Source organism: Gymnoscopelus braueri (assembly GCF_963280865.1).
Source record: "Gymnoscopelus braueri genome assembly, chromosome: 7".
In the NCBI taxonomy this organism is placed as follows: domain Eukaryota; kingdom Metazoa; phylum Chordata; class Actinopteri; order Myctophiformes; family Myctophidae; genus Gymnoscopelus; species Gymnoscopelus braueri.
Genome location: NC_137608.1, coordinates 14,401,153 through 14,417,380, shown reverse-complemented (window position 1 = coordinate 14,417,380; position 16,228 = coordinate 14,401,153). Strand labels below are relative to the sequence as shown.

General features: G+C 44.6%; 2 protein-coding genes across 3 annotated transcripts in view; one reads left to right on the top strand and one right to left on the bottom strand.

Annotated features, from left to right (window-relative positions):
* LOC308088592 (uncharacterized protein) overlaps positions 1-16,228 on the bottom strand; it is a 234,271-nt gene that overhangs the window by 135,559 nt on the left and 82,484 nt on the right. The gene's annotated exons all lie outside the window — the stretch shown is intronic.
* Positions 1-16,228, top strand: part of LOC308088487 (uncharacterized protein) — a 131,144-nt gene that overhangs the window by 95,539 nt on the left and 19,377 nt on the right. For both annotated transcript variants that reach the window (XM_080432953.1, XM_080432952.1), the window contains exons 13-18: positions 1,323-1,466; positions 3,715-3,754; positions 3,843-3,892; positions 8,749-8,788; positions 8,877-8,926; positions 13,660-13,880. In XM_080432953.1, coding sequence (XP_080289079.1) covers positions 1,323-1,466; positions 3,715-3,754; positions 3,843-3,892; positions 8,749-8,788; positions 8,877-8,926; positions 13,660-13,880 — 545 coding nt within the window. The remainder of the gene's footprint in view (positions 1-1,322; positions 1,467-3,714; positions 3,755-3,842; positions 3,893-8,748; positions 8,789-8,876; positions 8,927-13,659; positions 13,881-16,228) is intronic.

Genomic DNA, 16,228 nt, shown 5'->3' with positions numbered 1-16,228 from the left:
CCTCCCTCTCAAAAAAATCCATCAATAGCCTTCAACTGGTTCAGAATGCTGCGGCCCGTCTTTTAACTGGTACAAGAAAATTCGACCATATCACACCCATCTTAGCATCCCTCCATTGGTTACCAGTTGAATCCAGAATTACATTTAAAATCCTTCTCACTACATGTAAGGCTAGGCTAGGTCTTGCTCCAGCCTATATTTCGGACCTACTCCTCCCCTATGTGCCCACTCGCAGTTTGAGATCCTCAAATCAAGCGCTCCTGGCCGTTCCAAAAGGTCAGTTAAATTCAAAAGGCCGTATGGCCTTCGCCTTCAGGGCCCCTACTCTTTGGAATGCCCTACCCCTGGAGATCAGGGTCACTGAGTCTGTCCCTCGGTTTAAATCCCTCCTTAAAACCCACTTTTATATATTAGCTTTTAACCCCCACTCCTAGGCAATTATACTAGTCTATAGTGAATTGTGAATTGTACCTGTGCATTCCTGCATTGTTTTCTGCATTGTTTTTAATCTTTTTTTTTGTTACTGTTTTCTTTTCTTGTTTTCTTTGTGAAGCACTTTGTAACACAGTTTTGAGAGGTGCTATATAAATAAAGTTTTATTATTATATTATTATATCGTGACCTTCCGTTCGCCTGTTATCCGCTGTTAAAAATAGCAAGTTTTGCCAAACATACATAGTAAAACACAGGAGCCGAGATACAGGTTATTTCCCAAATAAATTAACCAGGAAGTGAATGGAGCAGTACATTTTCATAAGCCCAGAGTGCCATTGACGTCGCCAACTTCCATTTTGAAAAAAATAATATGTATATATATAATGAACGTTCAGAACCCAAGATATCATGATCCATTCACTTCTTGGTTAACTTATTACTTAAAAAGGCTGTATCTCGGCTCCTGTGTACTTTCCTTTTACTATGTATTTTTGGCCCAGACAAATTATTTTCAAAGGCAGACAATTAATGTCAACAAGGTCGCGATGACCTCGTTGACATTTGTGAAACCACACAGTGAAACCCTCATACTGGGAGATAAATATGCTGTGGCTACCCAGGTAAGAACATCGATGATTGAGTTCAGATTATTATAATTATTCTGTGTTGCTCTGACTGTAAAGAGGGGACTGTATGACCTATGACCCCCGCTTAATGGTGGCACAGTCAGCTTTTGACAACACGCACACACGCACACACACGCACACACACACACACACACACACACACACACACACACACACACACACACACAGATTGTGGGATTTATTTATTCATTCATTCATTCATTCATTCATTCATTCATTCATTCATTCATTCATAAACAGGACACCAGTTGGGGCATCTTTCCTTCAGACAGGAGTAGAACTCCTAGAACCAGAGTCGAAAGAGAGACAAGAACCAGAAGACAGACCAGAGACACAAGAACCAGAAGAAAGACCAGAGGAACAAGAGGAAACAAACCTAACAAGGTAATCCTGCTAAATTATTATACATCTATATTCTCTGTGCTTTACTTTCACAAACACACTCTTCCTTTTTTGTGTTTTCACAGTTTTCACAACGGTTCATTGATTTCTTTATTAGACAGAAAATGAAAAACAGCATAAGGTACAGTCAGACATTTAGTCTAAAAGGTTAACACAAAAAACTCCAGGGGACTTGTTTCCATTGTGGTCCTAGGTGTTCAATTAAAAAAAAACACAAACATATAAACAAATACAAAACATCAGAACACGTGGAATAACCTTTGTAGTTCTGAGGTTTGCCCACCACCACAAAAAATACCTAATGCAAACATTAGGGTCGACATATTCAATAATATCAATCATGAGAAGCAGGCATGTATGTTTACATTTGCATTGAGGGCATTTGCTAAAATAAATATAAATATGTAGATTGAATAAAGCAACTTAAAAAGGCCTCTGTCATTGCTAGTTTATACCTGATGCAGTTGTCATTTTTACGGCCAGAGTACAAAATGCAATTGACCGATCTGTGCATCTGTGTAGTGAGAATACAGAAAGAGATTCTACTTTAGCTCAGACCTGGTCTAAAATCTGGTGGTCAACCGGCGCAGTATGTCTCTGACATTTAAAGAGTGCATTTTTCAGATTAAGATAAGGTAAATCCCATTGAGATCAGAAATCTCTTTTACAAGGGGCAACATGGGACAAGCAGCAGGACAAGTTGCAAACATACACAACATAAAATATTACTAACAAAAAACCACTTAAACATTAAGTTAAAGTGCCCATGTAGGTGGGTTCAATGGCCCTCATGAGTAGGAACCATAGACTGTAAAACATATGGACGAAGGGAGCCCCATTGGTTTTACAGACCCGTTTTGAAGCAATTTTTTGGGCGAATTCAAATCTGCCATCTTTGAACTTCCAGTCCAGAAAAAAAAGAGAAAAAAACGACTGCTATTGGCTGCAACCGCAGCGAGGGCGGGTCTTCACTCGGTAGAACCTAGCCATTAATGGGAACTGCACCCATAAGAGAATCAGGAAGTGGGCTTCAAATCCAATCCAGCAGAGATTGCTTGCCGCCTGGTAGGAACCAGCATAGATCTGAGCCCAGGAATCATCTCACGATGGGCTCACGTGTAGCCTGATAAACCCTCCCTCCGGAAATCTCATTTCCATTTGATTTCAGGAGTGAGTCTGGCATGAACCGCCTTTCTGCAATATTGGCTGTGTACGCCAAACGGCCGAGCCTATCAGCGTCGTCGCTCATTGTTCTGTGATTGACAGCTTACGTTGGCCAATCAGGTGGCGAGTTCGAGTGAGCCCAAAACACGAACGGCAGCCATCTTTTTCTTGTCCGCTATATTCTCCGCTATTTTTTTTACTTCAAAAAGCTCTCTAACTTCTATTTTGAGGCACGGAATTTACTTATGAGATATCGCTTGGATAGAATTTAGTTGTTTAACTTCATATATGTGGTCAATTAATCATGACAAAGCCTATTTAAAAATAAAAATTTAGAGAACCGGTAGGGGCGGGCAGTGACACCCATGTATCCGAATAAGGCAACCCATTTTGGGCACGGCCGTCTCAAAAGTCCCGTTGCGTCACATTACACTGGTGAACTGCTGATTGGCTGAAGGGGAAAAATTATCATTGGCTGAAGGGGTTGTCAGTCAACGGTATTACTCCCGCCCAACTCCAGCCCACAGCCAATATTGCAGAAAGGCGGATCAGGCCAGACTCACTACTGGAATCAAATAGAAATGAGATTTCCAGAGGGAGGGTTTACCAGGCTAGCTCACGTGTGATTTATCAAACAATTGTATCCTGTCAATCACTTGATGTTCTTTACTAGACAATGACAGAATTGGCTTTTATTTTTATTTTACATGGAATTGTTTTTATTTCAAATCCAGAAGATGAGTCATGAATAGTGTAGCTCCATCGTTGTTCAAAGAAAAACAATATCATACTTTATAGTTATGTTGTTAGTATAACAGTAGTTTTAGTAAATTACACATTTTAGAAAGCAATAAACTAATTTATATTTGTTTTGATTTTGATTTCCGAAAAATTAACTGAACCATGCATGCATTTGTGAATCTGTTTCTCACTCAACCTCCTTAACATGAAAATCTATTAATGTGTGTGTGTGTGTGTGTGTGTGTGTGTGTGTGTGTGTGTGTGTGTGTGTGTGTGTGTGTGTGTGTGTGTGTGTGTGTGTGTGTGTGTGTGTGTGTGTTTCTAGACTCTCCTCTGATGATGTCGATCATTCTAACATGGACATTGTGAGTAATTATGTTACTACAGAATAATCACTCATACTGAACATCAGGAAAGTCACTGATTGTTTCCTGTCTGCTTTGTGTCTTTCAGACCAGTTTTAAACCACACATGCAGACAGAACAGTCAACCAATCAATACAGGTCAGTCATCCTAAACAGCTTCATTCATTGGCAGCTTCCTCTATAGATGTAGAGGCTGTCTTTGAACCCATCAGCTGATCTCTCACCATTGATTGAATATTTTATCGACAATTATAAAGTTACTGACTGTAGGAGCTACAAACACACCAAATGGGTGAGACATAAAAAAAGCCAACCAGCCTTGTTTCCATTGTGTTCCATTAAACATTCAACACTCAAACAACTGAACAAAACAACAACAGTGTAACAGAAACAACTACTAAAACATATAGAACATTTAAATATACTACATTTTCAGGCCACTACGCGGCCTTCCAATCTAGTCCTAAGTTGCGCTGATAAGAGCAATGGTCACCGAAGTATGGCCATTTGAAGTGGTAAACACTGCTATAACGGTGATGTCGAGCAGTGATGCACTTGCAGCACCCAGGTCCACTGTCATACCTGTGCGACCTTGCGTTTGGGAGGTAGGGGCACCTCCGGATTGCACCATTGAACTGCAAACCCCTCAGAGAGTGTGTGGGGGAAGTTTCAAGGCAATCCGACAAACCGGAAGTGGTATTTCTTTATGAAATTGGAAGTCTGTGGTGGGCACTCACCAAGTTTGGAGTCTTTAGCATTCTGGAACTTACTTTACTTTACTTTATTTGTTTATTTGGACAGGACAATGCATATTAATGGACGTCACATGGACGTAAATACACCAGATTTAGCAAAGATGCAAATTTTCATCCGCAGTCCTCACAGAAAACATAAAATCAGAAGACAGACAAACAGTGGAGTGGGGGCTTAAGCAACCCTGTCTCTATTGGTCGTGTAAGAGCACCAACCAAGTTTGGGGCATTTAGCTTGCTGGCAACTGTAGTTATAGCTGTTTAAAGCTGTCATCTCATCTCTCAGACACAGACTTATATAGGTGGGTCCCTATTACCTGGCTAGCTCATACCATTCTCCAGGTAACTCCAAAATATACCCACGCCTATAAACACACAATACAATTTTACATACAATACTACCACATGTATATGCACCTCAATTCATATTTACAGTTCTATATTCAATACTCCGCTTCGAGGTCTCGCTATGGGAGAGCGCCCCCTGGCGTGAACACAGAAGCATTTTCTTGATACACTTCAGACAAAGTCCATTTGGCTGGATTCTGATTCGCTTCCCTGACCGGAGGTCCCGCCTATATAGTCAGGGGGCGGATCTTCACTTGTTCCTTCATTCCTCTTCTCGTCTGAAAGCAAAGCGTTTTCCCTCAGTTCGCTGAAGATTTGTTTAGCTTAAGTACGTTTCAACAGGCCAGGATCGACTTCTGTGACCGTGAGACGCTAACAAATCCAGGTGTTTCTGACTTCTACCGTAAGTGCTAAAACACACGGTTATTTCCGTAATATTCCCGAGCTAGCAGGTAAGGTTACATGTCATTGTTCCGACATGTCATTGTTCCGACATTACTAACTCGGAGTAGTGGGATGTCGGACTTATGAGCAGTCACCAGCAGGCAAGATCTTACCTTCTGTTGGTCCCCACATATTATTGCGAACGCAGCGGAAGGAGGCGCGCCGAAGGCGCAAGTGGAGCTTACTATGAAACCGTGCTCGGCTTGTGTGTCTGTCTGTCTGTCTGTGTGTCTGTGTGTCTGTGTGCACTGCCTATGTGCAGCTGTGTGCAGCCAAGTAAATGTCCAATATAGACGTACCATACATCAAATGAAAGGTCTTTGAAAACCGAACACACCTATCAAGGTTGCGTTTAAGCCCGCCCCTTCCCCCGGAAGCCACGCCCCGGAGAAGGCTCCTAAAAACTCCCCATTGAAACCCCATGTTAAATGAAAAGTGCCCGAATCGCTCCGAAACTTTTTCTACCCCCCCTAAGTCGGGGTCTACAAACAAATACTACGGCCTCGGATTTTGGCTCCGCCCCCCGGAAGTGGGTGAAACAGGCACTTCAAACACTTTGTTGAATTGTTCAAAAACATTCAAAGTTTTTTTTGGGTGAATTTTAATTTTTCTAAGATGCTCCTTTTAACGCAGAATTTTTTGGTATTTAAAAAAAAAAAACGCCTTAGTTTTCGAGCTGCGTTCGCTTCCCGCGTTCGCGCGTCTTACTTGTCTTTAGTTAACACCTCCCTGGCCTCCGGGTCTGTTCCTGCCTTTTTTAAATCTGCCATAGTCACTCCTCTGTTAAAGAAATCAAATTTAGATCCCTCTTCTATGAGCAACTACAGGCCCATCTCCAAACTCCCTTTTTTATCCAAGGTCCTTGAAAAAGTTGTTTTTAATCAGTTACTAACCCACTTGAGTACCAATAATATATTTGAAAAATTTCAGTCAGGCTTCCGCCCGATGCATAGCACTGAAACAGCTCTCCTAAAGGTATCGAATGACCTCCTGCTGTCTACCGGCTCAGGTCACTGTTCCATCCTCGTGCTGCTGGATTTAACGGCGGCCTTTGACACCATCGACCACGCAGTGCTCATTAGCCGGCTGGAGACAGTCGTGGGCATTTCGGGTGTCGCCCTCTGTTGGTTCATCTCTTATTTAAGTGGCAGACACTTCTCGGTCGCCATTGGAGGTGTGTCATCCCCCTTACATTGTGGGGTCCCCCAGGGCTCGATCCTCGGCCCTATACTCTTTTCCCTATATATGCTCCCCTTAGGCGACATAATCCGCAGCTACAACATTCAATTTCATTGCTATGCCGACGATACGCAGCTCTACATACCAATAACCCCGGACAACACAGACAGTTTAGCCACCCTCCATAATTGTATAGCCGACATCAAAAAATGGATGTTTGATAACTTCCTCCAGCTGAATGAAAATAAACATTATCTTAAAAACAAACAAACATATAAACAAATACAAAACATCAGAACACGTGGAATAACCTTTATAGTTCTGAGGTTTGCCCACCACCACAAAAAATACCTAATGCAAACATTAGGGTCGACATATTCAATAATATCAATCATGAGAAGCAGGCATGTATGTTTACATTTGCATTGAGGGCATTTGCTAAAATAAATATAAATATGTAGATTGAATAAAGCAACTTAAAAAGGCCTCTGTCATTGCTAGTTTATACCTGATGCAGTTGTCATTTTTACGGCCAGAGTACAAAATGCAATTGACCGATCTGTGCATCTGTGTAGTGAGAATACAGAAAGAGATTCTACTTTAGCTCAGACCTGGTCTAAAATCTGGTGGTCAACCGGCGCAGTATGTCTCTGACATTTAAAGAGTGCATTTTTCAGATTAAGATAAGGTAAATCCCATTGAGATCAGAAATCTCTTTTACAAGGGGCAACATGGGACAAGCAGCAGGACAAGTTGCAAACATACACAACATAAAATATTACTAACAAAAAACCACTTAAACATTAAGTTAAAGTGCCCATGTAGGTGGGTTCAATGGCCCTCATGAGTAGGAACCATAGACTGTAAAACATATGGACGAAGGGAGCCCCATTGGTTTTACAGACCCGTTTTGAAGCAATTTTTTGGGCGAATTCAAATCTGCCATCTTTGAACTTCCAGTCCAGAAAAAAAAGAGAAAAAAACGACTGCTATTGGCTGCAACCGCAGCGAGGGCGGGTCTTCACTCGGTAGAACCTAGCCATTAATGGGAACTGCACCCATAAGAGAATCAGGAAGTGGGTTTCAAATCCAATCCAGCAGAGATTGCTTGCCGCCTGGTAGGAACCAGCATAGATCTGAGCCCAGGAATCATCTCACGATGGGCTCACGTGTAGCCTGATAAACCCTCCCTCCGGAAATCTCATTTCCATTTGATTTCAGGAGTGAGTCTGGCATGAACCGCCTTTCTGCAATATTGGCTGTGTACGCCAAACGGCCGAGCCTATCAGCGTCGTCGCTCATTGTTCTGTGATTGACAGCTTACGTTGGCCAATCAGGTGGCGAGTTCGAGTGAGCCCAAAACACGAACGGCAGCCATCTTTTTCTTGTCCGCTATATTCTCCGCTATTTTTTTACTTCAAAAAGCTCTCTAACTTCTATTTTGAGGCACGGAATTTACTTATGAGATATCGCTTGGATAGAATTTAGTTGTTTAACTTCATATATGTGGTCAATTAATCATGACAAAGCCTATTTAAAAATAAAAATTTAGAGAACCGGTAGGGGCGGGCAGTGACACCCATGTATCCGAATAAGGCAACCCATTTTGGGCACGGCCGTCTCAAAAGTCCCGTTGCGTCACATTACACTGGTGAACTGCTGATTGGCTGAAGGGGAAAAATTATCATTGGCTGAAGGGGTTGTCAGTCAACGGTATTACTCCCGCCCAACTCCAGCCCACAGCCAATATTGCAGAAAGGCGGATCAGGCCAGACTCACTACTGGAATCAAATAGAAATGAGATTTCCGGAGGGAGGGTTTACCAGGCTAGCTCACGTGTGATTTATCAAACAATTGTATCCTGTCAATCACTTGATGTTCTTTACTAGACAATGACAGAATTGGCTTTTATTTTTATTTTACATGGAATTGTTTTTATTTCAAATCCAGAAGATGAGTCATGAATAGTGTAGCTCCATCGTTGTTCAAAGAAAAACAATATCATACTTTATAGTTATGTTGTTAGTATAACAGTAGTTTTAGTAAATTACACATTTTAGAAAGCAATAAACTAATTTATATTTGTTTTGATTTTGATTTCCGAAAAATTAACTGAACCATGCATGCATTTGTGAATCTGTTTCTCACTCAACCTCCTTAACATGAAAATCTATTAATGTGTGTGTGTGTGTGTGTGTGTGTGTGTGTGTGTGTGTGTGTGTGTGTGTGTGTGTGTGTGTGTGTGTGTGTGTGTGTGTGTGTGTGTTCTAGACTCTCCTCTGATGATGTCGATCATTCTAACATGGACATTGTGAGTAATTATGTTACTACAGAATAATCACTCATACTGAACATCAGGAAAGTCACTGATTGTTTCCTGTCTGCTTTGTGTCTTTCAGACCAGTTTTAAACCACACATGCAGACAGAACAGTCAACCAATCAATACAGGTCAGTCATCCTAAACAGCTTCATTCATTGGCAGCTTCCTCTATAGATGTAGAGGCTGTCTTTGAACCCATCAGCTGATCTCTCACCATTGATTGAATATTTTATCGACAATTATAAAGTTACTGACTGTAGGAGCTACAAACACACCAAATGGGTGAGACATAAAAAAAAGCCAACCAGCCTTGTTTCCATTGTGTTCCATTAAACATTCAACACTCAAACAACTGAACAAAACAACAACAGTGTAACAGAAACAACTACTAAAACATATAGAACATTTAAATATACTACATTTTCAGGCCACTACGCGGCCTTCCAATCTAGTCCTAAGTTGCGCTGATAAGAGCAATGGTCACCGAAGTATGGCCATTTGAAGTGGTAAACACTGCTATAACAGTGATGTCGAGCAGTGATGCACTTGCAGCACCCAGGTCCACTGTCATACCTGTGCGACCTTGCGTTTGGGAGGTAGGGGCACCTCCGGATTGCACCATTGAACTGCAAACCCCTCAGAGAGTGTGTGGGGGAAGTTTCAAGGCAATCCGACAAACCGGAAGTGGTATTTCTTTATGAAATTGGAAGTCTGTGGTGGGCACTCACCAAGTTTGGAGTCTTTAGCATTCTGGAACTTACTTTACTTTACTTTATTTGTTTATTTGGACAGGACAATGCATATTAATGGACGTCACATGGACGTAAATACACCAGATTTAGCAAAGATGCAAATTTTCATCCGCAGTCCTCACAGAAAACATAAAATCAGAAGACAGACAAACAGTGGAGTGGGGGCTTAAGCAACCCTGTCTCTATTGGTCGTGTAAGAGCACCAACCAAGTTTGGGGCATTTAGCTTGCTGGCAACTGTAGTTATAGCTGTTTAAAGCTGTCATCTCATCTCTCAGACACAGACTTATATAGGTGGGTCCCTATTACCTGGCTAGCTCATACCATTCTCCAGGTAACTCCAAAATATACCCACGCCTATAAACACACAATACAATTTTACATACAATACTACCACATGTATATGCACCTCAATTCATATTTACAGTTCTATATTCAATACTCCGCTTCGAGGTCTCGCTATGGGAGAGCGCCCCCTGGCGTGAACACAGAAGCATTTTCTTGATACACTTCAGACAAAGTCCATTTGGCTGGATTCTGATTCGCTTCCCTGACCGGAGGTCCCGCCTATATAGTCAGGGGGCGGATCTTCACTTGTTCCTTCATTCCTCTTCTCGTCTGAAAGCAAAGCGTTTTCCCTCAGTTCGCTGAAGATTTGTTTAGCTTAAGTACGTTTCAACAGGCCAGGATCGACTTCTGTGACCGTGAGACGCTAACAAATCCAGGTGTTTCTGACTTCTACCGTAAGTGCTAAAACACACGGTTATTTCCGTAATATTCCCGAGCTAGCAGGTAAGGTTACATGTCATTGTTCCGACATGTCATTGTTCCGACATTACTAACTCGGAGTAGTGGGATGTCGGACTTATGAGCAGTCACCAGCAGGCAAGACTTGCTCCTAGAGTTTATTACGCGTTAGCTTCGAACGCTAACAGGTTAGCTTGCTAACTCCAGCTCAGCCTAATGGCACTTGTTAGCACGGAAGCTAGCGAGTTACTCACGAGCGATAGCTGTTAGGCTAGATCATACTGTAGCTCGGTTAGCCCACAGCTAATCTTGACTCCACGTGTTGCAGCCTGCTAGCTACCAAGGCTAGCTCGACGGGAAACTCGTGGTTGGCAAAAACCTTCCTCGGAGTTTACCCGGCAGAGTGAGTCAAGGCCCGGAGCCGACCTCGCTTCACAACCCACGCCTTAGCCAAGGCCGAGCTGATTGATTGATTGAAGTACTTTATTTAGAAATACAAGGAAACAGTACATGGGAGTACAATTCACAATACAAGGTACTCTAAAGCACAATGGCTTATGTAAAATGAGATCCCCACGCACTCAAATCATGATGACATTTAAGAAAACAAACAGATATACACTACTATGCAGAACGTCATACAAACCAGCTTACAGGTTACTGGTATGAAAAACAAGAAATATGTACAATAAACAGTTCGAGGAGGAGGGGGGGGGTTAGGTTAAGACTTTGACAGGGGCCAGTTTGGAATTGCAGCCTCCTGAAGATGTTTTTTCTTAGGGCAGTTTTGAAAGTAAATAGGGTTTTACACTCCTTTACTCCTTTTGGCAGAGCATTCCACATTTTTGTTGCACTAAAGCCATTTTTTGTTGTTGCCAAAGCATGGCGTCCGGGACCAGGCGTAGGACCCGATCCAACACCGCCACCCCCGCCACAAAAGCACTGAAAGATGCGACGGTGAGATACCGGGCACCGTCAGACACACCCAGTGTGTGATTTGTCTGGGCCACACTCACACGGAGCGGGGGCTGCTCGAAGAGGAGGACTTATGTCTGGTCTGCGGAGACACGGATACAAAGATCCTCCGCCAACGACAAAAAAAAATCCACGTCGTGGCCTCACCACCCCCGGACCCTCCACTGGAGGTCGATCTGGAGGAGGCCTCTGCGGGGGCCACGGCAAGGCCGCTCCGTGCACCATCCCCGACCCTGAGTTGAGATTGCACAATGGAGGAGGCCAAGCTGCTGAACAAGGAGGACATGCTGCATCGTATCTTCGACCCATACGAGGACGAAGCCATGGACGAATACGGCGGAGACACCCAAGTCTCCCTCGATTCTCCGGAGGAGGACGACGTCCTTTCCTCCTCCTACAGCAGAGCCTCCATTCCATCCACGCAGCGACCAAACACCGCAAAGCCGCTCCCAGCGGCTAAGCCGGGCCTAGAGCTCGATGAGGCTAACTTGCACAAGCTACTTCACCGAGCGGCAGAACACTCTGCGTGGTTTGGCCCCGTCCTTAAGAGAGGACCGCACCGCAGGCCTCCCTCCTCGACGGCATAGGAGGGGCCAGGGCAATTTATTCTCTCAGTAGGGCTGTTAACTGTACAATTGAAGAATGCCCAGAACATAGGGGATATGAACCTGCTGCCCCCAGAGTCTCAAAGACATCTCAGGGCAGCAGGACAGGGAAATTACATGGGAAAAGCACAAGTATATTTTCCCATGAAAGGGGCTGCAGCCCAACCACTGTTTGACCACCAGAACCATAGCACCAGGTCTGACCGGACACAGAAAGCTAAAATTTCCTTCACGACACCTCAGGATGGGTTTGGTGCAGAACCCCAGAGTGGGCTACACAATCTTGAGAGGTTACGCTCTACAATCTGTGCCGGGACCCCCAGCCTTAGTAAGACGGTTACAAACGTGGGGCCAAACGGGCGACATCCCACCGACGAAGGCCCTCTCCCCGTTGGGGGGAGGAGCCACAGTAGAGGTATACAGACACTAGGCGTACGGCGAAGTTCATTCCCGCTACTTCCTAGTAGAAAAGAAAAGGGGGGGGGGGGAGGCTGCGGCCCATACTGGACCCAAAAGCACTGAAAGTGTTCAATTTCGGAATGTTAACAGTGGCGTTACGAGGAGACGGGTTTACGTCCATGGACCTAAAGGACGTGCAGTTTCACATTCCTGTTCACCCGCCACACGGGGACCCCCTGTGGTTCGACCTGCCGTTTGATGTGTCTCTCAGCCTATGTGTGCCCGTCAACCAGAGGATGCTCGCGGTTACCGACGCACACAGGCAACTGGTTGCTGCGAACGGGCCCGTGAGCCCGACACAACGGCACCCACTACGAGTTGTGGGTCCCCCCCACCACTCAGTAAGGGCTCCGGTGGGCAGGATCAACTCCGGCGAGCCACCCACGACGGCCAGAACCTTGCGTGGTCCCGCGTGCTGCAAATGTGGGCACACGGACCGGTTATCTGGAACGCACCACTGTTGCTATCTCTCGAAGCATCGTATGTGACTGGACTCCAGAACAAAGGGGCAGACCTACTGTCCAGGGTGTAGTGCCAGTGGGAATGGTCTCTACATCCAGACGTAGCAGAACTACTCTGGACTCGTTTTGGGGCGACCTCAGATAGGTTTATTTGCCTCACGAGGCGACAGGAGATGTCGCTTATACGTCCCACTGTGGTGAGCAGCTCCGCTGGGCCCGGATGTGCTACCGCACCGGTGACCCGGGACATTGCTGTATGCCTTTCCCCCACTGTCCCTCTCCGCTCCGGCACTCACAGAAGGTGCGTGACGAGAGGATGAGTGTGATGTTGGTGGCCCCAGAGTAGGGCCACCAGCCCGTGTGGATCACACCTCGATTGTATGCTCGGCCCCAGGGCTGTCGTTATGCAGGCTCATGCTAACGCCAGCAGGGGCGGGGCCCTTCGCCCGCACCAATCTTACAATCCAATCCCAGAGAGCCTGGCTCTCTGGGCTTGGAGGGCTTGGAATAACCAATAGGAATAAAGGGGGCACGAGCAATGGTGCACCTGTGGCCCAGGGGCCGGCACCCGTGGTCCCTGGTGGGGCTATTCTGATGGCAGACCTCGCAGGTCTGCATGTTACGTTTGTGATGTCCACCGTCCGTCAGCCCACCTGCCCGCTGTCGGTTGACCCTCTAGGCAATTTTAATATAGGATAGATAAAATCAATGATCATGTTTCTCTTCAACCAACCACTGGGATTGTAAATGAACTGGATGCAACATGATACCTCATAAGGATAATTCCTTTAACAGGTCCGTTCATGAAAGTCCTTGAAGTCAGTATAGATGAAAGCAATACTAATGTTTGTTTTGTGTCATAGGTCCAAGTTCCTCAGGGCGGGGCTGTTCCAGTGCAGAGTGACAGGGTTGGTGTTTGTAACGACAGGGGAAGGAGAAGTCCTCTACAGGACTGTTCAGTGGGAGGAAAGATGTCTCCAATCAACAGGGATGACTCCTGGAGGTCCTCTGTTTGAAATCCAGTGTCCTCAGCAGTCTGTCTGCCAGCTACACCTGCCACACTGTCACTGTCACATCACACCTGGTGAGTCAGCTACACCTGCCACACTGTCACATCACACCCGGTGAGTTAGCTACACCTGCCACACTGTAACATCACACCTGGTGAGTTAGCTACACCTGCCACACTGTTACATCACACCTGGTGAGTTAGCTACACCTGCCACACTGTCACATCACACCTGGTGAGTCAGCTACACCTGCCACACTGTAACATCACACCTGGTGAGTTAGCTACACCTGCCACACTGTCACATCACACCTAGTGAGTTAGCTACACCTGCCACACTGTCACATCACACCTGGGCCCTATTTCACGAAAGCAGCCTGGATTTAACACCACCATCCTGGCATAATTTAGCTAGGATTTGCGATGAATCAGTTTCATGAAAGCTGAATTATCTTGCCAGATTAGCCTAGCCAGTTCACCCTGGATAACTTTATCCATAACTAGATTTCACGAAAGAAAATTGACGCAATCCTACCATAGTTACCATGGCAATTTAGCTGTGAAGTTAGCCTGGCTAACAGCCAAGCTTAATTAATCCAGTGCCTTGTTCTTCAAGTTTTGTGATATAGCTGTTAGTCCAATGACTCCAATCGTAAACCAATGACTTTTTCCACAGTTAATTCAACACCTATGTTTGTATATGGACTCATTTTAATGACCCTGCATTAAAATAAAATGAAATAAATACAATAAGATATAATCAATTTAATTATATTACTGAAATAGTGTGTGACCATGAATCATAACTGTTTCACATGACTCATGTGATATGTCATTGTCACTCTGTTAACACTATAGTTCATATTGTTGTTAGATGTTTGATCATATATTAGTATAAAAAATGTCTGACATACATATATATATATATATATATATATATATATATATATATATATATATATATATATATATATATATATATAGTAAATGATTAGTTACAGGCTTAAAATAGCCTCTTCACTGTACAATGTGCAGTAAGTCAATGAGGAGCATATTTAAAATTATCAATTTCTAGTCGGTGGAGAAATTATTTTAGATTTCTTGTCCACCTTTGGAGTTAGGCTACATCATGGCAAGGTAAGTGGTCTTGCCCTTTAAGCAGTAAATCTGAAAAACAATGAGTTTTCCCACACTTTCCCCCGTTACTGCAACAGGGACCCCCGGTTAACGCCGCCGGTAACGGCGACCCCCGTTACTGCAACGGCGACCCCCGTTACTGCCACGGTTACCGCCGCGGGTAACGGCGACCCCCGGGGGACCCCCGTTACTCCCGTGGACGGCACTGCAGATATATAAATAAATGGATTCAATGTAATCTCAACATTTTATGCATGGAGCATATAATAGAATTGTAGATTAGTAGGCAAGGAATGCGGGAATAGGGGGCATATCGGGCAAATTTGCATTTACAATTTTGAAGGCCAGTCCCATTTTTTGTTGTTTAACCCTGTCTTCCACCCTGAGCCAGCCTAGGCTGGCAAAATGGGTGGGAGAAAGGTGGGTCATGGGCCCCAATCCGAGGAGTAGCCGAATCAGTTTGTTTTGGGAGGTTTGAAGCTTAGTCTTCAGTGACACTGAGGTGTTGGAGTACCAGGAGGTGCAAGCATAGTCAAAAAGTGGTTGAATCAGGGCCCCTGAGAGGGTCCTGAGGGCCTGAGGGTTGACAAAAGAGGAAACTCTGCCCATAAATTTGGTTCTCTGGTTTACTCCTTTGACCACCTTTGTCGCCATGCTTTCACCTGTCAGGTATTTGTCAAGAATACAACCCAAATAGGTAATCTCTTCTTTGCTAGAGATAACTGTGTCATCGACTTTGACCTTGAAATCATTTACATCCATCTGTCTGAGGGAATGATTGGTCCCAAAGAGAATGGATTCAGTTTTCCCAAGGTGTAGTGACAGTTTGTTATCGTTAAGCCAAGTACGGATTTTTGAGAGGATTTTCGCCTCCTCAACTTGCAACTTGTCCTCTCCCGAGATCAGGAGTGCCGAGTCATCAGCGAACAGGAACAATTTGCAGTTACAGGCAGCATTCATGTCGTTAATGTATAGAAGGAACAGTAACGGCCCTAGAATGCTGCCCTGAGGAACCCCACAGCTCACCGGGAGGGATGAGGACATGGTTCCGTTGATGTCAACCACTTGTTCTCTTCCCTCCAGGTAAGATCTCATCCAGTTTAGTGATGTGCAGTCAAAACCAATCGCCCTCAGCTTATCAAGTAAAATTTAATGGTTTACAGTGTCGAACGCTTTTTGGAGGTCCAACATGACCATGCCGCAGTATTTGCCCGCGTCTACCTCACGTTTGATGTAGTCGGTCAAATACAGTAGGCATGTGTCAGTGGAATGGGAGGTTCTGAAGC